Below are 25,736 nucleotides of genomic sequence, written 5' to 3' on the forward strand. Positions count from 1 at the left end.
TGCAGCCTGGGGGGAAGACACATGAATTCTGATTTAGAAGACCCACATCTCAGCTGTGCCATTTTACTAAGGTGCTATGCAAATGTCTTAACCTTTTTTAATTTTCTCACTGTTATGGTCAGGAAGGTAGAAAGGATAAACAAGAAATACACAAAAGACTGCTGAAAAGCATGAAGATGGTGAGAATTAGATCCCAAAACTTTGGCACAAACAAGGATTAAATAATTAAACAGTTAAAGAAAAGATACCATATAAACAAAGGCCAATTTTATTTTGAAAAACTATGAGATGAACTCAGATAATCGCATAGAAATTTAGCATTCAAAGAACACAAATGCATAATCATTTTCACTTTAGGACCCCAAAATAGCTTACAAATCAAAATTCATGTAATTCAATGTTCAAAGTAAAGACAAGTGCCAAAAGTTGTCCAAAATATACATTTGTGCATAAAACAGCCAAAAAAATTCTCTATAGCTAAAAGAATAAATGCGTTATTAATTTTTCAAAGAAATATAGAATTTTATATAGCTGAAATATAAATAGGTTTTGACTAATGGAAAAAAATGACCTTATTCTACAAATAAACTAACTTTCATAAATTCTTTCATTTAACAAACAGCTACTAGTAAAGAAATGAGTCAAGCCTCAGGGATAAAATGAAGCATGACTACTACATGATTCCCAACATTAAGGATGCTACAAGCTAGTGAGAGAAAAAAAAATATGAACAAACAGTAAGAACATGTAAGAAATGCTATATAGAGTTATATACTAAAAACAATGAGAACAAGTGTAAAGAACAATGGGCTTTTGTTTCTTTTTTTCACATTTATAAAAGTTGAAAACTTAGCAAAAAAAAAACCAAAAACCAAAAAACAACTTCCCAAGTAATGGACAAATAATAACAAAACAGGAAACTCTCTTACTTGGAAAATCCTTTCCGTCTGGATAGTAATATTCTGTGAATTCTATATAAACAGCTGACATTTCTTGTGGAAGATACAGGGATTTCTTATTGCAAGAAATCATACTTTTGGGGGAAGAACGACACTGTTCTGCTGTAGAGACCTGAAGAAATAATTAAGTATATTGAAGTAACACTGAATAAAGCTCTTTCCAAACAATTTATGCCACATGGGCATCACTTCAAACTCCTAAAAGTACTTCAAATAATTAATTAATGGTTAATTTCCAATGCAAACTTTATTATATATTTAACTTCAAATTAAATCATTTTTAATAACACCAATCAACTATTCAGAAAACCTATAGCCCCTTTGAAGTATTATCAGTTACAAAATCAACTCTTTAGTAAGGTCCTTGCAAACTTATTATTGTAAGCCTTAAAATATCAGAGTATTTCTATTACAGAAGTAAGTAAATGGGAGAGTCAGGACACAGATCCAAGTCCTCAAGAATAGACTGCTTCCCTGGTAGGTATTTTACAGTAATTTGTTACCATAATTTATTATCAGGAAAAAGTTAGCTATATATAGAGTTTTAGTCTGGGATAATAAAAAAATTACAGAAATAGATAATGGTGATGGTTGTACAACTATGTGAATAAACAATGAGAATGAATGCACAATTAAAAATAGCTAAAATGTTATCAAGTCATTACATTGTATGCTTGAAACTAATAATGTTACATGTCAATTATACCTCAATTTTAAAAAATGGCTGAAATGGTAAATTTCATGTTATGCATATTTTACATTAAAGATTAACCTAAAAATAACTACAAATTCTTCTGTCAAATAGTTTGATCACTTGTTTTTTTTTAATGTTTGTTTGTTTATTTATTTATGAGAGAGACAGAGGGTGAGTGGGGGAGAGGCAGAGAGAAAGGGGACATCAGGTTCTGAGCTGTCAGCACAGAGCCTGATGCGGGGCTCGAACTCATGGACGGAAGATCATAACCTGACCTGAAGTCGGACACCCAACCAACTGAGCCACCCAGGCACCCCTCACTTACTGTCTTCTAAAAAGACTACGAGTTTTACGGTTCTTGTTACACTTTTTCACTCTCCCCTGAAAATGGTGAATTTACATAAAAAAATGTATATACTAATTTCCCCCAGTTCAACCAATAGTTTTATCAATTTCATTTATTTGTACTTGTTTAGTATATATTCAGGTATGTATCTCAAGGTTAACTTTTTTCATTCATTCAACAAACGTATATTTCTCATATGAAGTAGAATATTTCTCTTGTATAAATTGCTAATAAAACCTTTGAAACCTTGTATAGACTTTATAAATTTAAGTCAGTTCCTTGCATTATCTAATTAAGAAGTTTTTCTTTGCATATATGGAAACAAATCCTTTTCACCTCAAAGTATCAACTTATTTTAATAGACAATAGCTTACTTCCTTTTTCCTTCAATAGTTAAAAGGTTACTCAAATTGATATAAACATACTATTTTCTTTCAGTTATTTTTATTTGTTTTGTTCTGGTGTATTTGTATATGTGGGATTTCTTTTTTTTTTTTTTTTTAATATTTATTTACTTTTGAGAGAGAAAAGAGACAGAATGTGAGTGGGCGGGGGAAGGGGGGAGGCGGGCAGACATAAAATCTGAAGCAGGCTCCAGGCTCTGAACGGATAGCACAGAGCCCAACACAGGGCTCGAACTCACAAACTGTGAGATCATGACCTGAGCTGAAGTCAGACACTCAACCGACTGAGCCACCAAGGTGCCCTGTGTATGTGGGATTTCTTTACTTTATTTCACCCTCAACTACTTGGGATTATGGGTGATTCGCCTCTGCTATTTCTATATGAATTTATTTACATCTTCTACCTTCAAATAAGATGCATTATATATGGAATGTAAAACAAGAAGCCATTGTACAATAAGAAAATAATGCGTAATCAAGGTTTCTCAAAATTGGCATTACTGACATTTGGGGCCAGATGATTCTTGGTTTTGGCACTGCTAACAATGTGCAGTGCATTGTCACAATGTTTAGCAGCATCACCGGTCTCTACCCACTACTTGTCAGCAACAACCTCCTCCAGTTGTGACAACCAAAGATGTCATCAGACATTGCCAAATGTCCCCTAGGGTATAAAATCAACCCCAGTTGAAAACCACTGAGTAAAATAAAAAATTTTCAGATAAAACTAAGTCTCAAAGCCATAGACTCATCAAAATAAACCAGAACAATTCATAAATGATAACATGTTATCTGAAATTGTTTATTTTTAAACAAACTATAGACAAGAATGTTATAAACATTCTTGTTTAAACAATTGTTATAAACAATTGTTATAAACAAGAATGTTATAGTCTATTATGTTGGTCTCAAGGACTGTAATATTATACCATATTGTATGATTACAGCCTGAACAATATAAATGGACAGAATTCTTAGCCATGAAATTATGTTCACAAGATAGCCAATACTCAGTTCAATAAGGCAAAAAAATATTTTAGTTTCTCCCACTAAGAGCATTGTGTAATAAGGAATTTGATCTCCTAAGAGAGGTCTGGCCTTTGTTCCTGCTTCTGGGAAGTAATTCTAAATTCTTAGAATTCCCTATTCATGGTAGATCCCTGGGACAACTGACAGTTTATGCTTACAGTGATGACTAAGAGTGAGGTTGGCCATACTTGATAGTCTTAGTAGTCTTCAGAGACTGGAGGCTTTGGGTCACCTGGTATCTAACAACTGAGTTCATCTATGAGGGTAATACTTCATGTATATTGTTATGTATACTTCATGTATATTGTTCCTTGTGGCCTGAGGACAAGGAAGTTCCACATTTGGAACCCTCTTAGCCCAATCCAGGTTCTCTTCCTATGGCTGAATCCAATTTACATCCTTCCCTGTAATATATGTAATTCTTAGTATAAATGTGCTTCTTAGCATAACTTATTTCAGTGAATTCTATTATTTATTCCAATGAATTCTTGAATCTGAAGGTGGCTTAGGGGAGACTCCCAAACAGTTGCTGTGAGAAGTCTTGTGCAGATTTGGCAGACTGGAGGACTATGCTCTTGACCTCACAGTTTGGTTAATTCTGTATAACCATATAAACAAAAATTAATGAATGGATATCTTCTATCCTGTCTAATTTAGCCATTTCACAAAACTGGCCAAGATGTTTTTAAATAAAAGAGTGGCAGTAGTTTATAAGAGTTGCTTGCAGGGGCATCTGGGTGGTTTAGTCATTTAAGAGTTTGGCTCAGGTCATGATCTCACAGTTGTGGGATTAAGCCTCACCTCAGTCTCTGTGCTGACAGCACGGAGCCTACTTGGGATTCTCTCTCTCCCTCTCTCTCTGCCCCTGCCCCACTCTCTCTCAAATAAATAAACATTTAAAACAAAATATGAGTTGCTTGCAGAAGATGTTTTATCATAAGATTTAATTAAAAATGAATCATACCTGGTATATATTGAAATCTGCAAGTCTAACCACAACAGAACTAGACATTAACTTAGCTTTGGACTGCTGAGATAATACTGAAGGTGATCTGGAAGTCCCTTTCAGAGCCGAGTCTTTCTCTGTGGGAAATAAGAAAAAAACTTTCAATTTATGGCAAATGATTTTTAACAATCACTTTTTTGTTAAGACAGCTACTAGAAATACACGTGAACTCTAATTTGTCAAACAAAATAATATATGTGAAAATACTTTATATATAAACTGATGCAGGAATTTGTTATAATGATTATTCTTTTGTGTGATTATTCTTTAAACATGAGTCATATACCACATTTAAGATATTCTTATACAATAACTTTTACCAGAAATTCTTGTTAAAAAGAGAGACCTATCAGCCATTTAACAATCTCAAACATTCTAACGGGGTATTACTCTTATTGGTCATGTCAATTTAAAAAGTGCTTTTGGTCCATAAGCCTATGGTCTGAAGAAGGTGCAGAATTTTTAGACATTAATTAAATTTTACAAAAAATTTACAGAAAATATCCTATCATGATCACACACACATACACACACACACACACACACACACACACACACACACACACACACTATCAGGGGAATGCCATAATGTTGTTATAGGTAAAATACCTGTTTGTGTGTGCTGGGGAGAGGCATGTGTTGGGGATTTAGGAGGTGAACCTACATTATGATCCTTTACAGCCTGCTTAAGCATTTCAACGTTGCACTCAAATTCATGTAACAATTCATTGGCCCATCCATTTTTTGTTTTGGTTGCATCACTAAAATACATCCAATGATTACAACTATCTCCTGTAAAATGAATGACAGGTATTTCACTGAAAAATGCACAATTTTCATTTATTTTATTGTAGCAATGCTTCTAATGAGATTTATTTATTTCCCAAGGGTTTTTTTCTCAAGGGAGCAGTCTTCACCTACAAGAGATTTTAATCTTCCTAGAAAATTTGAGCAAAACATTTAGAATACACGCAAAGAGTGTCAAAAGGAAGTTATCTAGACGTTTCTATCAGAAATCAACCATTGGTAGAACATGACTCAAAATTTCAATTACAAACAGTACTGCTGGTCAACCTTCACTGAATGCTCAAGTATCAAACATACCTCCATTAGAAAGAAAATACTACAGAAAATACTACCAGAAAAAAGTCCTTTCATCAAAGATTTGTTGTAAAGTGACAAATAAAACCTATCCTTAAAATGATGAGGATTATTAAAACACTTAAGAAACCAATGAAATTTCTCAAGATGGACATCAAGTCATAAAGATATAGATATATCTATACCTACATAAAAATTTTTGGAAGGAAAATAAAAAATTAGGATTATTAGGTTTCTCTGTAGCAAAAACTGAGAAAAGTAGTATGTACATAAAAGGGTTCAGAAAATATTGTGCCCACCCAGAAACGCTATCTTTGGGGGGCACCTGGGTAGCTCAGTCAATTAAGGGTCTGATTCTTGATTTTGGCTCAGGTCATGATCTGCATCTTGAGATTCTCTCTCTCCACTCATCCCTCTCTCTCTGCCCCTCTCTCTGCTTCTCCCCTGCTCATGTGCACACACAGTCTCTCAAATAAACTTAAAAAAAAAAAAAAATCTATGACTAAGTTTCACCTTCCAAAATATGAATTATTTCTGTAGTTAAAAAACTTTACATATGTGTAAGTAACTTACAAATCAGGAATATAGAATATACAACAAAGACTTCAAACAAAAATCAAATAGTATAACCTTTAAATTCGTCAAGCACACATACAGAAATAACAAACAGAAGAAGGATAAATTTGTGAACAGAAAAATTTTATCACTTCCTTAAAGTCCTGGAAAATTCCTTAAACTTGTTTTTCTTATTTTTGTTAATTAAAAAAAAAAAAAAAATCCATACATCACCAAAATGCAGAGATGGGCATAAGGTCAAATTACTTAATTTGGCCATAAACTTATATATTTTGTTTTTTATTATTTGGGAGGAAAAAACCTATCAATATTTAATTATTAAAAAGTCTATTAATGTATCACTGCTCTGCCTTTTGGCTAAGATCACATGTAAAAAGTCTATTAATGAAATTTAGAAAACACAGAAAAGTTTTTTAAAAAGTTCCTGGAATCCTACAACATGGCTGAAATCATTGTTATCCTTTTACTTTATTTCCTTTCTTGAGTTTTTAATATTAAAATATATTAATAATATACTGATTTTTAAAATTCAAAACATATTACTAACTTTTGTCACAATTAACAAAATAAAATAGCATAAAATACGTCCTCCAAATTCTGATTTTAACATTTAAATCAATAGAGTACTGCCAATTGCTAACAATTGTACTTCCTAATAATCTACATAAAACTCTATATAAAAATGCATAAATATTTTCTATGGCAATTATATCTTCTTGGTGAAATACTACTGGGGAAAAATAACAAATATTTTGGTCTCTTTTTTTCCTTAAAAAGTTAAAGAGAAAAGAAAAATGCCAGTGGAGTATGACTATGCTCACCTCATTCCATGAATATAACTAGATTACCATCAAATCATCCTAAATATCCCAGAAATTGACCTGAAGACTGGCAGAACAAATGCCACAACTATAGGTAGAGAAGAGGCCACAACAAGGAAGCTACGAAGTGCAGTGACAGGGTTTGGGAGAGAAATGGATTGGATGGTGGCTGCTATGTTGGGGAGGGAGCCACAGTTGCTAAGAAGGGCTAGAGACAAACTCACACACAGAGGAGTGCATGGGGAAAATGAATCCCCACAGTAGTTGACTTGGAAAGCAAAAGGGAGCCAATTTCATGGCTTTTGCCAACCAGCAGGGCTTAAAGCCTGGAATTTTTTTTTTTTTATTAAAAATTTTCTTTTTCAACGTTTATTTATTTTTGGGACAGAGAGAGACAGAGCATGAACGGGGGAGGGGCAGAGAGAGAGGGAGACACAGAATCGGAAACAGGCTCCAGGCTCCGAGCCATCAGCCCAGAGCCTGACGCGGGGCTCGAACTCACGGACCGCGAGATCGTGACCTGGCCGAAGTTGGACGCTTAACCGACTGCGCCACCAGGCGCCCCAAAGCCTGGAATTTTAAAGGTCAGCGTGCTTAGCTCTTGGAGAGCTCAGAAGGTACTGGAGCACCTCTTGTGAAGAAGTCAGGCAAACAACCCGCAAACATATAGCATGGAAACAGTAATCTGAAGAGCACCTGGAGCACACGCCAGGGAAGGTATTTGCTCATCTTGTATTGTGTACCAGAGAGATAGCGTTCACAGAGAAACCCCTCTGGGAAGAAAGGAATAAGCCAGCACCATTTCCCTTCCCCATCCCTCAGAATAAGCACGGGGTAACTGGTGGGAATTAGTTTAGTGCAGACATTCGCTACCTAACTCACTTACACCAAGCCACACTCCATGCACTCAGTGGAATTTGCCTCAGCCCCAGCACAGCAGACCCTCTCCCCCAAAAGACCAACCCAAACCCCTGCTCACACTGTGTCTCCCTACGTGGGAGTTTTGCAGAGCCTCGGTGCCAGCTGCAATGGCGACAGGCTTCATTTCACAAGCAGACCAGAACACACTTAGTTAAAATGTGCCATATTCAGGCCAGGGACCAAACACTGCCAGTGAGAGGCAAACAGAGCCCCTGCATACAACTGGCCTGATGGATAAAGTGGCTAGGAAACAACAGCAAAGCACATGCAGCACATATTGGAGACACTCCCAGAAGCACCAGAACCTGGGGAACAGGGGACACGACAAAACAGGGCACTCCATGACCTCTGCTTCATAAGGCCATTACCCTCAATAACAGGAGATGTAGCTGACTTTCCTAACACAGAGAAACAGGCACAGAGACTTAGACAAAATGAGAGAACAGGACGGGACACGACCAGAGATCTAAGAGAAACAGATACAAGTAACAAGCCAGATTGAGAATTTAAAGTAATGATTACAAGGATATTCACTGGACTTGAGAAAAGAGGAGGACATTCGTGAGACCCTTAACAAAGAGATATGGAATGACATAGCAGAGATAAAGGGCTCAATAAACAAAATGAGAAATACACTTGATGGAATAAGCAGCAGGATGGAAGAAGCAGGGGAAAAAAATTAGTGACCTAGAAGACAGATTAATGGAAAGTAATCAAGCATAACAAAAGAGAGAAAAAAGAATTATGCAAAATGAGAACAGACTTAGGAAACTCAGTGACTCAATCAAACATAATATTATAGAAGAGAGAGAGAGAATGGGGCAGAAAATTTATCTGAAGAAATAAAAGCTAAAAATTTCTCTAATCTAGGAAAGGAAACAGATATCCAGATCCAGCAGGCAAAGAGAACTCTCAAAATCAACAAAAGAGATCCACATCAAGACATATTTTAATTAAACTGACAAAATATAGTGATAAAGAAAAAAATTTTAAAGCAGCAAGACACAAGGAAACAGTAACTGTAATTACAAGGGAACACCTATAAGGCTACCAGGAGATTTTTCAGCAGAGGCTTTCCAAGCAAGATGTCAGTGGTATGATACATTCAAAATGCTGAATTGGAAAAAATCTGCTGAGAATACTCTTAACTAAAGGAGCTCATGACCACTAAACCAGCCCGGCAAGAAATATTAAAGGAGACACACTGAATGGAGAGGAAAAACCAAAAGTGACAGTCTGAAGGTAGAAAACACAAAAAAAGCAAAAATGAATGTTTTTGTAAAAAATTAGTCAAGGAACTCACAAAATAAAAGACTGTAAATTATAAAAACATATATGTAAAGCATGGGGAGGAGAGGAGTAAAAATGGGATCAAATCTAAATGACCAAATTAATATAGATTGCTATCTGCAAAAGAGGTTATATACAAAGCTAATGGTAACCATATCATAAACCAATAATAAATACGCAAAGAAAAAATAAAGAAATGCAAACATATCACTAAAGAAAATCAGGAAACCATGAAAGAGAAACAAAAAAAGATAGGAGAAAATCATCACAAATGACCACAAAAAAATAAAATGACAATGAATACACATCTGTAAATAATTACTTTGAATGTAAATGCACTAAACACTTCCATCAAAAGCCACAGGGTGACAGAATGCACAAAAAAGAACAAGATACATCTATATGCTGCCATCAAGAGACTCATCTTACACGTAAGGACACCAGCAGATTCAAAGTGAAGAGATGGAAAAACACCTATCATGCAAATGGATGTCAAAAAAAGCCAGAGGAGCAATACTTATATGACACAAATCAGAGTTTAACAAGAGACAAAGAAGGACACTATACAATCAAAAAGGGGATGATCCAACAAGAAGATATAACAATTATAAATATTTATGCTGCCAACACAGTAGCACCCAAATACATAAAACAGTTAATTACAAAAATAAAGGAACTAATTGATAGTAATACAATAATACTAGGGGACTTTAACACCCCACTTACACATCATGGACAGATCAAGTAAACAGAAAATCAATGAGAAATAATGGCTTTGAATGACAAACTGGAACAGATGGATTTAATAGATATATTCAGAAAATTCCATCCTAAAACAGCAGAATACACATTCTTTTCAAGTACACATGAAATACTGTCCAAAATAGATCTCAATGAATTCAAGAAGACTGAAGTCATACCATGAATCTTTTCTGACCACAAGGTTATGAAACTAGACGTCAACCACAAGAAAAAATCTGGAAAGAGCATAAAAATATGGAGGTTAAATAACATGCTACTGAACAATGAATGGGTCAACCAGAAAATAAAAGAAGAAATTAAAAAGTACATGGAAGCAAATGAAAATGAAAATACAACAGCCCAAAACCTTTGGGATGCAGCAAAAGCAGTTCTAAAAAGGGAAGTTTATTGCCAAATAGATCATTCTCAAGAAGCAACAAAAATCTCAAATAGGAAACCTAACCTTACACCTAAAGGAGCTAGGAAAAAGAAGAAAAAACAAAACCCCAACCAGTAGAAGGAAGGACATAATAAAGATTAGAGCAGAAATAAGTGATACAGAAAAACAAAGGAATGAACAAACACCAAAACCACAAAAGAACAGATCAATAAAACCAGGAGTTACTTCTTTAGAAAAAAATCAATAGAATTGACAAATTTCTAGCCAGACATATCAAGAAAAAAACAAACAAGACTCAAATAAATAAAATCACAAATGAAAGAGTAGAAATAACCAAGACCACAGAAATACAAATATAAGAGAATATTATGAAACACTACATGCCAACAAATTGTGGACAACCTAAAAGAAATGGATAAATTCCTAGAAACATATAAACTAATAAAACTCAAGCAGGAAGAAATAGAAAATTTGGAAGCAGCAAAGAAATTGAATCAGTAATCAAAAAACTCCCAACAAACAAAAGTCCACGACAAGATGGCTTCACAGGTGAATTCTAACAACATTAAAGAAGAGTTAATACCTATTCTTCCCAAACTATTCCCAAAAATAGAAAAGGAAGGAAAGTTCCAAATTCATTCTACAAGGCCAGCATTACCTTGATAACAAAACCAGATAAAGATACCAGTGAAAAAGAGAACTACAAACCAATATCCCTGATGAACACAGATATAAAAATCCTCAACCATATACTAGCAAACTGAATTCAACAATACATTAGAAAAACCATTCAGCACAATAAAGTAGGGACTTATTCCTGGGTTGCAAAGGTGGTTCAATATTTGCAAATCAATCAATGTGAAATATCACATCAATAAGAAAAAGGATAAAAACTATATGATCATTTCAATAGATGCAGAAAAAGCATTAGACACAGTACAACATCCATTCATTATAAAAAAGCCCTCATCAAAGTAGGTTTGGAGGGAACATACCTCAACATAATGAACATATATGAAACACCCACAGCAAACATTTTTAATGGGGAAAGGTCAAGAACAAAACAAGGATGTCAACTCTCACCATGTTTATTCAATATAGTACTGGAAGTATTAGCCATGCATCAGACAACAAAAAGAAATAAAGAGCATCCAAATATGTAAGGAAGATGTAAAACTTCCATTATTTGCAGAGGACATGATAATATATACAGAAAACCCAAAAGACTCCAGCAAAATCTGCTGTAACTGATAAACGAATTCAATAAAGTTTCAGGATAAAAAAATCAATGTACAGAAATCTCTTGTATTTCTATACACCAATAATGAATAGCAGAAAAAAAAGTCAAAGAATCAATCCCATTTACAACTGCACTAAAAACTGTAAGATCCCTAGGAATAAACTTAACCAAAGAGGTGAAGGACCTATACTCTGAAAACTATAAAACAATGATGAAAGAAATGGAAGATGACACAAAGAAATGGAAATACATTTCATGTTCATGGATTAGAAGAACAAATACTGTTAAAATGTCTATACTACCCAAAGCAATCTACACATTTAATACAATCCCTATCAAAAATACCAACAGTATTTTTCCCAGAACTAGAACAATCTTAAAATTTGTAGGGGACTACAAGAGACCTCGAATAGCCAAAGCAATCTTGAAAAAGCAAAGCAAAGCTGGGGAGATCACAACTCTGGACTTCCAAGTTATATTACAAAGCTGTGGTAATCAAAACAGTATGATACCAGCACAAATGGATGCACAGATATATGCAACAGAATAGAAAACCGTCAGTTTTGAATCCCAGCTGCACGCCAAAGGAAAAACACAAGAGAGTTTTGACACAGGGCTAACTGACTTCCCTCTCTACTTTGTGAGGGCTGCCTAAATAGCAGGGGTTGAGATCCCCAGTCCGGGAATGAGAGATTGGGTGGCTTCATTTTCCCCCAAAACACCAACATGGTGGGAATTCAGAGAGCAACACAGCAGTCCCCGGGGGAGGCAGGGACCCACCTACACGAACACCCTCCCACCCTGTGCCTGGCAACTGCTTATCTTCTGGGGCAGGACTGACTCTGAGCCAAGGCAGCCACAGCTGGCCTCTCCTCCAGACCATCACAGCCACCATCTCCCAGGCACCAACAGACAACTCTTTTTTTTCTTTTGGGATCAGGATCATAGTTTCTGATTTCTTTTTTTTTTTTTTTTTGTCATTTCCTTTTATCTTTTTTTTTTTAATTAGGCTTTTTTATTCTTTTCTTTCTTTTCTCTTCTACTTTCTTTTCTTCTTTCTTTCTTTTCTGTTGGACTCAGCTTTATAGTTTTTTGATTGTGGGGTTTGTTACCTTTCCTTTTCTCTTTTTATGGAATCAGGCTTCGCCCAACCTCTTTTTTCCCAGGTTACTTCAACAAACAAATCAAAGCACACCTAGTTAAAGGTCTAAACGCTCCAACACTGCAAGCAAAGAGCTCTGCAAAGAAATGACCAGTGGGAAAGAGCTGCCAAAAGACAACAGCAAAGTACACACAGCATATACCTGAAACACAATCTGGAGTACCAGGCCCTGGACAGTGTATGACCCCTTTTTAATATAGTAGTGCTCAGCTGCAGGAATCATAACAAGCTTTTACAACATGCAAAGATAGAAACTTAGCCCAAATGACACAATGGAGGAATTCTCCCCAAAAGAAAGGTCAAGAAGAAATCACAGCCCGGGGATTTGCTTAAAACAGATATAAACAACGTACCTGAACAAGAATTTAGAACAAGTCATAAGACAACTACCTGGGCTTTAAAAAAGCATAGAAGACACCAGAGAAACCCCTGCTGCAGAGATCAAAGACCTAACAACTAGTCATGATGAATTAAGAAATACTATAACTGAGATGCAAAATAAACTAGACAGTGACAGCAAGGACTGAAGAAGCAGAGGAGAGAATAGGCAAAGTAGAAGATAAAATTAGGAAAACAATGAAGCTGAAAAAAAGAGGGAAATTACTAGACCCAAGGGGAGACTTAGAAAACCAAGTGTTTCCACGAAGCAAAACAAAATCTATACCATATGAGTGCCAGAAGAAGAGTGAGAGAAAGGGACAGAAGCTTTATATGAACAAATTATAGCTGAGAACTTCCCTAATCTGGGGAAAGAAAGGTATCCAAGTCCAAGAGGCATACAGAACTCCCTTCAAAATCAACAAAAACAGGTCAACACCATGACATACCATAGTGAAATTTGCAAAATACAAGGATAAAGCCAAGATACGGTAGCAGCCCAAGTATCCATCGATTGATGAATAAATAAAGAAACATGTAGTATCAATCCATAATGGAATATTATCAGCCATAAAAGAGAAAGAAATATTGTCATTTGCAAGGATATGGATGGAGCTAGAAAGTATTAATGCTAAGTCAGAGAAAGACAAATACCATATGGTTTCACTCATGTGAAATTTAAGAAAGAAAACAAAGGAGCATAGGGGGGAAAAAAAGAGCTAAATTAAGAAACAGACTCTTAATTATAGAGAACAAACTGATGAGAGAGGGGGTGGATGGTGGTTGCATGAAATAAGTGATGGGGATTAAGGAGTGTACTTGTCCTAAGTACCAAGTAATATATGCAGCTGTTAAATCACTATATTGCACACCTGAAACTAATATGACACTGTATGTTACCTATTAAAATAATAAAAAATAAACATAAATTAAAATAAATACAAAATAAAATGAATTAAAAAATAATAAATACAAAAAGAAATGAGATAAATTGACTAACTTTAAGGCAAGATTTATGTCTGTTAAAGAAATTGTTATACATACCTGCTTTGTGATAAGGATAATAATCTATAGTTAGCTGTGTAAAAGACAGTTGCATAGCCCCTCCAGTAATACGTCTGTTTGACTCTGGGAAAATTAAAAATTTGGCATTGAGAGAAAGAGAAAGAAACATTAGCAAATATCAGAAACACTTCATGTATTGTACTTGCAGTCTAAGCAATGATTGTCTCTCTATTGTCATGAACAATATACATTAAGGAATTCAGGAAATGCAATGCAATCTAATTAGTATTACTGAGCCCCTATCATTTGCCTTGTACAAAACTAGAAGATGAGGGTACACAAAGAGTAGAACTTTTATATTTATAGCTCTAACCATATGCCAAATATTGTTTTGTTTTATTTTTTTTTATTATTTTTAAAAAAAAAATTTTTTTTTTCAACGTTTTATTTATTTTTGGGACAGAGAGAGACAGAGCATGAACGGGGGAGGGGCAGAGAGAGAGGGAGACACAGAATCGGAAACAGGCTCCAGGCTCTGAGCCATCAGCCCAGAGCCTGACGCGGGGCTCGAACTCACGGACCGCGAGATCGTGACCTGGCTGAAGTCGGACGCTTAACCGACTGCGCCACCCAGGTGCCCTATTGTTTTGTTTTAAATACTTTAGTTATACTTATTGATTTGCTCTTCCTTGCAACCCTGAGATAAATACTATTATTATTATTATTATTTTCTAGACAAGTAAATTGAGACACAAACAGGTTAATTAAATAGACCAAGGTCTTACCAGGCAATAAACTCAGAGCTTATTTTGAACCCAAGAAATGTTAACCACTATACTATATCATCTTGTCTTTTATTGAAGAAGAACTTGAGTCTACTAGATTAGGTAGTTGTTCAAAGTCACATAGCTATATTAAGATTAGAAGCAGATCACAGCTCAGTGTAACTCCAACATAAAAATCAAATTTTAACACAGCATGGATAAATCAACTGCATGTACAGAAAATACAAATTAAGATACAACCAGGTATGAATGAATATGATTTCAGACCTTTCTGGATTTTAGAACAAATCTGTACCATGAAGGAAATACTTTGGTGGAGTAGTTTTCCCCTTAAAAAACATAATTCAGCTTATTCTATGAGGGAGTATAAAGAATGAGAAATGTAAAAAACAAAACAAAACAAAACAAAAACTTGGAAGACACTTGTCTCTATTCTTTTGCTGATTACTTAACCTTGACCCCCTCATTTTGTTATGTTGGTTTATTTTAACTTTTTCATTTTCCTGTCAAATCAGTAAAGAAGATACCAACTTTAAGACAAATGACACAAAGGTAGACAAAAGAAAAGACAACAAATCCCTCTCTAAACTCCAAATCTTCCTCATCTTTTCCATTCCACCCTTTTATCTGGTCACTGGTACTTGGCTGCCTTATCTGATGAAGGCAGAGTAACTTCTACTAAATATCCAAGGTCAGTCTCAGCTTTAAAAATACAGAGTAACAATTTTCACAGATGTAGACTGTGATTCAGGTCTGAGGTACAGAGGTCAGATATAGATATCTCTGTTTTAAAGAGATCCTCAAGCTCACCAAAGTTTGAGAACCACTGTCCTAGAAGTAGGACCACTCGCTAAACCCTTCCAACACTTATGGGCCGGGGACACTCTCCAACAGAGAGAAAGAAATGCAAGTACCTAGATTACAGAACCACAGATTTTCAAAGTGACCAAGAAGAGCTTCCTATTTCTCCATTACCTGTGTCTACTAAATTAAGAAAAGTAAGAGAAACAAAAGCGAAAAGTAAAGAAAACAAACTTAACTAACTGGAATTTGGCTTCCTAACCAAATTTTGGGAGCATTACTGGAGAAGAGACGCAAGAAATGTTAAACAGCCACATAGTTGTGTTTACATGCAAATGGGGTCAGAAAAATGCAGATAGACCACCATGTGGAAACATATGTGCAAATAATTATGAATTGAGTATGAACTAAAATTGAATGTATACATAATTTCAAAATTATTAAAAAGTTAATTCAAAGGCAAGTCTAAGATTTCATCATCCTCTAAGGATGTCATCTATTCAATCCTTGATTTTTTTAAACTTAATTTTACTGTTAGCATCTGTAGCTAATAATTAATTGTGCTGAAATACTAACTACTAAAGCCAAAAATTTTCATACCAATATATATTGCTTAAAAGTACAACTTTCATCTCTGCATCTCATATGAATGATAAAATTATGACCAGTCATGTACAAGACATATTATATATTAAAAATGATAAACAATCCAGTTTCGTAGGAAATCCTAAAAAAAAAATCAAAGTAGTTTGAAATAAGCAGCTTTTATTACCTTTTTCTTTAGCATGAATGTCATCACATATGTGTAGATCTAGATGAGAAATCACTAAATGATGAGACGTTTCTTTAACATCAAAGTCATTGAATAGTTTCACAATTGCATCATTTAGATCAGGAGCATTTGAAGCCTGTGGTGTCTTCACTTGTTGGGTAGATGGGGCTACTGCCGAGCTCTAAAAGATTCAAAACTGCCTTATCACTACAAGTTAAATGTTTGAATTTCCACAAACAAGAAAACTTAAATAAGTATCTTCAGTAGTAAAGTCATGAAAAATAAGCTAATATATCTCTATTCTATCAATGACTCAATTCCCCCCCAAATATTTTCTGAATTATATGGGAATAAAATTAAATCTAAAAACTGGAAAACTATACACATTTGAATATGAAACCAATGTTTAAAATACTTGATTATATCTATATATTTATAGCCCTTATTTTAGAAAATATATTTATTAACTATTAAAGCCAGCTTATTAAAATAGTATTAGCTTCACATATTAAAAAAGAAACAAACGTGAGCATTGTATATATCAGTTGTATACACTATTATATATCCTGTAGAAATAAATCACTTCTTTGCAAAAGTGCTTGTGATATTGTGTAGTACTGTAAGTGTCCTGATACTTCTCCAAAGTGATGTGGCATGTCCTCTGAACTTGGAAGAAGCCAGAAAGTGGAAGAGATTTATAAGAGACTGTGAGTCAAGTTCTTTTCTCCCCAAAGTGAAAAAGTATAGAATAATGCTGAAGTGTAAAGACTTATGTGAACCTAATAGCCTAAAATGATTCTATATAAGTATACTGTAAGATCATCTTACCTATAAGCTACAAAACTGTACATGAAAATTTGGTAATAAAATGAAGACCAAATTTTTCATCAAGAAATATTAAAAAGTTTCTAATTAAGAACAATTCACTAATAAAAGTGTAGTTAGTTATATATGAAAAATTAAAGTACATTTTGTATGTATACTTATTTATACATTATCTATTAAGAACTACCTGTAAATGAATTTCAAAGTATACTCAGTTAAATGAGAATCTCTCAAAGAAAATGATTGGGACCCACAGTAATTAAAGAAAAGGAAAGATGAAATATAATTGTGAAGCCTTAAATTCTAGGGGGCTCAAGAAAAATTCTTTCACTAATTAACTGTCAAACTAATTTCCATAAGAAAAATCACTTATGTTCTTCTACTTTCACAGCCTTAACAGACTACTATTTATGTCTACAATTGTACTATTTTGAAGGAAAACATTACCCTGTATTTAACCATGTTTTTTTATGTTCTTCATCAACATAAATACTGATATACACAAAACATAAACATTAATCTCCATAGAAACCTTTCTCTTAATGTTGTGGCAGATTCAGTTTTTACATGCTGTTTGGGGTCGGGGGGTGAGTGGGCATTATAAACTCTTTTGCCTAATGAATAATCTTAACATTTCCTGGTTTCCTGTGTATTCTTCCCTTTTAGAGAAGAAAAGGATGAAGCTAATCAAGTATTTATGATAGAAGACGGCTGTCAAGTTGTCAGGCTGAGCAAAGGAACACTGTCAACTACTTTACTCTCTAATCCACTCTCTTAGTCCTCAAATAATCAGGGCATTCTATATGATACCTAAAGTAGTTAATGTGACAATGACCACCCAAGAAAGAAACTTTATGGTAATGAGAATGGTTAAGTAACTTTACCATGAAATATTAGGGAGCAACCAAAAATAAAAATTAAAGACTAACAACATGGAAGAAAATTGTATATATCCACTTACTACACACTTGCTAAAACTAAGAAAAATGCAGGTGCTGAGGCCAAAAAAACCTTTAAGGAAATACTTCAAAATGCTAACACTGGTTTTATTATGGTGATTGGATTACAGAACTTCGTCCTTTTTCTAGTTTCCTAATCTGTGATAATCTATACAAATATATCCACATGTTGTATAAGTAAGACCCACAGTAACATCAAAACTTTGTCTATTAGCCTTTAATTTCAATTACCATCTCTGTTATTGACACCCTACACTACATAAATCCCCATTGCAAACTTTGACAGACTAGTGTTCATGATGGTAACACTTAAAATATTACTTCCTGTACTTCTTTACGTTCTTTCAATTTCAAAATGGAGCTCATTATTACCTTTTTTTAGCCTTATCTCCCTTAATCAAACCTGCTTCCTTCTTCTGCATTCCCTTTACTGGCTAATGGAACTACAAATTATCATTTGAAAATCCTCAATTTTGCTCTTCATCCTCAACTGATGAAACACTCAGATATCTCTCCCCAACTTGGTTTGTAGATTTCTTCTTTCAAACCATTACCAGAGGTTCAAGTTCACCCCTTCTTTAGACTGGTAATCTTTCTCTTCTTCAGTCCATCCACTATAATACCACCAAGCATTATTTGATTGTCCTTTTGTACTTAAAAACTTCCAGTGACTTCCATATGCCTACAGGAAAAAGTCCAAATTCTTCAACATATAATGAATGCCCTTTACATCTAGTCACCACATACTTCTGCCTGAACTCAGGCTACCTGCCCAAAAAATTACTCTGTGTTACAGTTCAGTGTTCTGTTCACTAAACCTAAAATTAGGTTCTCCCAGAGAATTATGAAGATATCTCACTGGATAAATATTACTTACTGGTAGAATGATAAAAGGGTCACCATCAATTCTTTATTTATTTCTTTTTATGACTAAGAAAACTATTCATATAAATAGGTAGATTGCAATGAAAATGAGTTTTACTTTAGCAATATGGCATGATTCTTTGAACTCCTTCAAGTTACATGCCAGGATTCATGAAATGATCTTTAAAAAATTGTTTTTAATAATCTAATAGCTAACATTTATAGATCCTACTTCAAATGTGTTGAAAGCAAAGAAGTGGGAGTGGAAATCACCTGACTTGTTACTTTGTTATTCATTAGTCATTCACTCCAACATGAGTAACAATAATTCAAATTACCTCTGTCCTGTCATCCCAAACTTTTTAAGTTTTTCCTTAAACTGGACAAATCCATCATAGTAAGAATGAGTAAGAAGTAAGAAGGTGGCCTTTCATTTGTCAAACAAGGTAAGAGTAGTTTGGGAAAGGGAGAAGGAATCCAACGTTTTAACATAAGCAGCAGATAAAGTTTAAGAAAGCAGGTAAGTTTCTCCAGCAGATAAAGTTTAAGAAAGAACACAATACATCAAAGTGAAATATGTAGAAGCCAATTTCCTCAAAACCTGGACAGGTGTGTATCAGAGAGGCATGTGTACATAACTCTCAAAAACACTGCTCTAGTAATACCAAACTCCTTATTTTTATCAGGAAACACCATTCAAGACACTTTGGCAGATTCTACTCCCTCATCTAAAAGATCCTTTCCCTCACCTGTGAACTTCTAATTTTTAAGACTTAATTTCATTATCCTCTTTGTGAAGCCTTTCCAAACTATGCAAACAGTTGACTAAAACTTCTCTATGCCTCTATGGTTCCTTCACTCCAGCATTTAAGTTGCACTGCAATGACTTATTTTATACTTGACTTCCTGTTATACCTTATATCCTGAGTTCCTTGAGGACAGGGTCAGACAATATTCATTTTTACATTCACAGTGTCTAGCCCTGTTCCTTATGACATAGCAGGTAGACAGTAAATAATGCCAATTTGATAGTCATAGGTGTATGCCATTTCCATGTACCAAGTGAGATCATCCAACAAGCTATTTCTTTAGAAATAGCTTCAAAGAAATAGGGTTCACAATATCCCTTGTTTTTGTTAAGAATAGATACAACACTACAGTTTTGTGTTCAATTTCAGCATTTCCACAGGGTTTTACACTTGCTGCCCTGTTCTCGCATTTCTCCCTTGACTATACCCAGGTTTTTCCTGTCTGCCCTTTATTTTTTTTTTTAAATGTTTATTTATTTTTGACAGAGAGAGCATGAGTGTGGGAGGGTCAGAGAGAGAGGGAGACACAGAATCTGAAGCAGGCTCCAGGCACTAAGCTGTCTGCACAGAGCCCGATGCAGGGCTCGAACTCATGGACGGCAAGATCGTTACCTGAGCTGAAGTCAGTCGCTCAACGACTGAGCCACCCAGGCGCCCCTGCCTTTACTTTAGTAATTAAGTTGTATTTAACTTCCTGAAAAGAGGTGTTTATAATATCAAATAGTTTTATGTCATCATTAATTCTAGTGCCTAATACAGAGCTCCAAACAAAATAAGCACCCTATATATAGAAACACATATATGCTTTCATAGAGATACCATGTGTAGAAATTATACAGTAAGATATCTAAATTTTTTTTTAATGTTTTATTTATTTTTGACAGAGAGAGAGAGAGACAGAGCATGAGCGGGGGAGGGTCAGAGAGAGAGGGAGACACAGAATCCGAAGCAGGCTCCAGGCTCTGAGCCGTCAGCACAGAGCCCGATGCGGGGCCCAAACTCACAGACCGTGAGATTATGACCTGAGCTGAAGTTGGACGCTCAACCAACTGAGCCATCCAGGCGCCCCAATAAGATATCTAGATAAAAGATTCTTGGACTATGGGGCACATGGGTGGTTCAGTCAGTTATGCATCTGACTCTTGATGTCAGCTGAGGATGTGATCTCAAAGTTCATGAGTTCAAGCCCCCTGTCAGGTTCTGCACTGACAGCAGAGCCTGCTTGAAATTCTCTCTCTCCCTCTCTCACCATCCCTCCCTTCCTCCTCCCTCTCTCTTTCAAAATAAATAAATAAATAATAAACTTAAAAAAAAAAAAGATTCTCAGACTCAAAGTCTTACAATCTACTTCATACAAAAAACTAACCATTTTGATTTTTAAACCATTTACAGGTCAAGTGTTTTTCCTCTTAAGAGCTTACCTGCGTAGGTTCAGGAGCCATACTCTTCCTTTGTTCGGTTGATTTTTCTATTGCTTCACTAAGAGATTTTGCATATTGTACCATAGCCTTCAACTGGGAATCAGTTAAAACCCATAATAAGTCATCCAATATTAGAACTAACTTTGTTGCAATAACATTGCAGTCCTTTAACTGTAAGAAAAAAAATGATTCATAAAATTAAGCCAAGACATAAAACTTACAAATGCACAATGTTTTAAAAAATGCTTAAAATGTTTGAATGAAGTTAAATATGGATCCTTCCTTCATTGACCAAATATTTACTGGGTTCCTGTACTGTAGAACAAATATCTCCTTGTACTGGAGATACAGTGGTAAAAAAGACTGACAAATTCCTATACCTTAACAGGTGCATATTATGCAAGTACAAGTACTTATATAATTTAATTTTTCATTTATAGCTAATAAGTCATATAATTACCTCCAATAACTGTGCTAATTCCAGTACAGAAAGGATTAAAATTAAACATGAAATGCTATGTTAACCACATTTCACATTTCAATTTTTTTTAACGTTTTATTTATTTTTGAGAGAAAGAGAGACAGAGCATGAATGAGGGAGGGGCACAGCGAAAGAGGGAGACACAGAATCTGAAGCAGACTCCAGGCTCTGAGCTGTCAGCACAGAGTCCGACGTGGGGCTTGAACTCACGAGCCATGAGATCATGATCCAAGCTGAAGTTGGACGCTCAACCAACTGAGCCACCCAGGTGCCCCCACATTTCACATTTGAATACTGTAGTAAGCACTGTACTCTGAAATTTTTTTTGAACTTAATTTAGTATATTTATTTGTGTCTAATGATACAAAACATTTTGTTGAGAATTTAACTGAGCCATGTTTTAAAAAGTCATGACTCCTTCATTAAATTTCATCACAATCTATAGAGAACTCTCAACTTCTGATATCTTGAAAGTCACTATCTTCCCTACTTACCTAAATTACCATTCATATGTTAATAACTTTCTAAGGCTAGTAGTTTTGGTGACTTTGGAGGCTTTGCAGTTTACCCACAGCAAGATTCAACAGAAGAAATGAAATTACAAGACAGTTAATGTTCAACAATATTTGGCAACGGAGAATCTATTCAATTTATCAAAAGTAAAAATCTAGGGGCGCCTGGGTGGCTTAGTCAGTTAAGCGTCCGACTTCGGCTCAGGTCATGATCTCACGGTCCGTGAGTTCGAGCCCTGCGTTGGGCTCTGTGCTGACAGCTCAGAGCCTGGAGCCTGTTTCAGATTCTGTGTCTCCCTCTCTCTCTGACCCTCCACCGTTCATGCTGTCTCTGTCTCAAAAATAAACGTTAAAAACAATTTTTTTTAAAAGTAAAAATCTAAGTATCAAACGTAGATGACTGAAAAATGTTATTGCACTAGATTTTTTCAAATACTGCTTAAGGCACTATATTTCCTTTAAATTGCTTTTAAGTATTCCTATATTTCACTTAAAAACTTATTTAAAATTTCCTCTCAATTCCACTAGTTATCACATGAACCAAAAAGGTAACCCTATTGACTTACTCTTCTTTTAAGTGTGACTCTGATTTTTGATTGGTTGGTTATTAATCGAACAGGAGCACACATAATTTCAAGATGTGAACTTTGAGTAGCATCTGCCTCTATTCGAATCATCTGCCAATTTATTTCTTTAAACGTCAAAACCTAAGGAGAACAGAGATTAGCTTCACTTAGGCAAAACAGAATGAGAAACGTGTAGATCTGTAAAAACAAAAAAGCTAAATAAAATTTATCTCTTTACTAATATTCTTACGACACTCTAGATATATTCACTATGCTTTTATTTTTAAAAATTGTATAGCTGCAACAAATTCAGTAACATATCTTCCTAATTATATTCATTATTTGTAAAGCTGTTAATATTTTACTCTGAATTTGATATAAAGCACAAAAAGCATGTGAATCATGTGACCAAGAAAAACTTAAATAGGATTTTAGTTTTGTATATTTAAAATTCAATTCTGAGTAGCTGAGAAGCTAAAATGAGGTTCATTAACTCCATAAGTTGAAAGATTTATTACATAAAAACACTAAAATATGCACATTTTAAATTAAATAACTGAGAGAAATACATAGAAAAGTAAAGTTAAAAGGCAAGAGTAAATGCAGTATGTGAATCTAGGGTAACTATAAGAAGTCATTATTTTAAAATGCCCTCTTTTATTTATCAGTGACTAAAAGATTTTTTAAACAAAGAATGAAAAAAAAATGCTTACCTCTCCTCTCTGTGGATCTTGAATGCGAGTAAATCTTAAATCTCCATGTTCCCAGTTTGCATTTACACTATAGATTCGTAACTGGGAAAGTTCAAAGGATGCATTGAAAGCTTTTGCTCCAATGCGGATAACAATGGAGTTTACAGAAACAGTAATTCCCTCAACGACTTTTTCAGCAAAGCCATATTCACTGGAAAAATAAAGGAAAATATAATGCACTAAAGCCCATATAAATCATTGATAAGTTATCTGTTAATATTTTCACACAAGTGTATAAAAGGACCATAATATTATTCATTTTTATTTTTAAAAATTTTCAGTAAAAGCAATAATCTAGCCTGATTGTCAACCTCAAAGGGCCATGGACCTAGGGTTTCCCACACCTGACTGCATGTAAATTATAAAAATGTTGTCAAAATGATAAAAATCTTTAAGATTTCACGTTACTCTATACAAATTTTTTATTTTAATTCCAGTATAGTTAATACACAGTAATATATTCGTTTCAGGTGTACAACAGAGTGACTCAACAATTCTATACACTACTCAGTACTCATGATAAATGTACTCTTTAATCTCCATCACCTATTTTACTCATCCTCCTCCCCACCCCTCTGGTAGCCATCAGTTTGTTCTCTATACTTATGAGTCTGGGAGCACCTGCGTGGCTCATTTGGTTAAGTGTCCGACTCTTGGTTTGGGCTCAGGTCATGAGCTCATGGTACATGGGTTTGAGCCCCACATCAGGCTCCACACTGATGCTGTGGAGCCTTATTAGGATTTTCTCTCTCTCTCTCTCTCTCTCTCAAAACAAACCTTACAAGAAAGTATTAAAAAAGTGTTTCTTGGTTTGTCTTTTTTAGCCTTTGCTCATTTGTTTTCTTTCTTAAATTTCACATATGAGTGAATACGACATAGGCGGTCTCTTAAATACCGCATATGGTATTTATCTTTCTCTGACTTATCTTGCTTAGTATTATACTCTCCAGATCCATCCATGCTGTTGCAAATGGCAAGATTTCATTCTTTTTTATGGCTGAACAATATTCCAATGTACATATACATATATCACTTTTTCTTTATTCATCAATTGATGGACATTTGGGCTGCTCCCATATCTTGGCTATTGTAAATAATAGGGGTGCATTTATCTTTTCAAATTAGTGTTTTTTTATTCTTTGGGTAAATACCCAATAGAATTACTGGATTATCTGGTAGTTCTAGTTCTAATTTTTTGAGGAACCTTCATGCTATTTTCCTGAGTGGCTGCACCAGTTTGCATTCCCACCAACACTGCATGAGTGTTCCTTTTTCTCCACATCCTCACAAATACCTGTGTCTTGTGCTTCTGATTTTAGCCATTTTGACAGGTGTGAGTAAAGGTTACTCTTTAAATGAGGTTATTGTAATTATTATCCAAAGCTGCTTATTCTCAAGTTGCCAGATATCCAGACAACTGGGAATCTATAAATAAGAGAGCACACACACATATACATACAGTGGAGAATTACTCGAAATCAAAAAGAATGAAATCTTGCCATTTGCAATCACATGGATGGAACTGGAGGGTATTATGCTAAGTGAAATTAGAGAAAGACAAAAATCATATGACTTCACTCATATGAGGACTTTAAGAGACAAAACAGAGAACATAAGGGAAGGGAAAGAAAAATAATATAAAAACAGGGAGGGGGACAAAGCATAAGAGACTCATAAATATGGAGAACAAACAGGGTTTACTGGAGGGGTTGTGGGGGGGGGGGATGGGCTAAATGGGTAAGGGGCACTAAGGAATCTACTCCTGAAATCATTGTTGCACTATATGCTAATTTGGATACAAATTTTAAAAATAAAATTAAAAAATAAATAAATAAAATAAAAAGTGTTACGACTTTACTGGAGGATTTACCATCAGAGGCGTGAAGCCTGAATCGATGACTAAGGTAGACAAGTTTCTGGTTATGTCATCCATTGTAAATTTAAAAGGTGAAACTCCAGTTTTCAAGTAAGTCTCTTCTAAGTTTGATTTATCTTCACATAGAAGTACATCTCCTCTATATGACACAGTAAAATCAAATTTCTGAACTTACAAATTTGCTAGATCATTAATCTATAGGACTATTATCAGGGCACCTGGGTGGCTCAGTCTGTTGGG

The 25,736-nt window shown here is 34.8% G+C and overlaps 1 protein-coding gene across 3 annotated transcripts in view; it reads right to left on the minus strand.

Annotated features, from left to right (window-relative positions):
* BLTP3B (bridge-like lipid transfer protein family member 3B) overlaps positions 1-25,736 on the minus strand; it is a 109,990-nt gene that overhangs the window by 35,245 nt on the left and 49,009 nt on the right. For all 3 annotated transcript variants that reach the window (XM_047067420.1, XM_047067421.1, XM_047067422.1), the window contains 8 exons: positions 23,582-23,771; positions 22,869-23,009; positions 21,310-21,480; positions 16,432-16,612; positions 14,113-14,196; positions 5,048-5,230; positions 4,397-4,515; positions 930-1,071 (listed from right to left, as the gene is read on the minus strand). In XM_047067420.1, coding sequence (XP_046923376.1) covers positions 930-1,071; positions 4,397-4,515; positions 5,048-5,230; positions 14,113-14,196; positions 16,432-16,612; positions 21,310-21,480; positions 22,869-23,009; positions 23,582-23,771 — 1,211 coding nt within the window. The remainder of the gene's footprint in view (positions 1-929; positions 1,072-4,396; positions 4,516-5,047; positions 5,231-14,112; positions 14,197-16,431; positions 16,613-21,309; positions 21,481-22,868; positions 23,010-23,581; positions 23,772-25,736) is intronic.

The sequence above is a fragment of the Lynx rufus genome, unplaced genomic scaffold, assembly GCF_022079265.1.
Source record: "Lynx rufus isolate CCGP_SWC_20201006 ecotype Redwood Valley unplaced genomic scaffold, mLynRuf1.p SCAF_7, whole genome shotgun sequence".
NCBI lineage: Eukaryota > Metazoa > Chordata > Mammalia > Carnivora > Felidae > Lynx > Lynx rufus.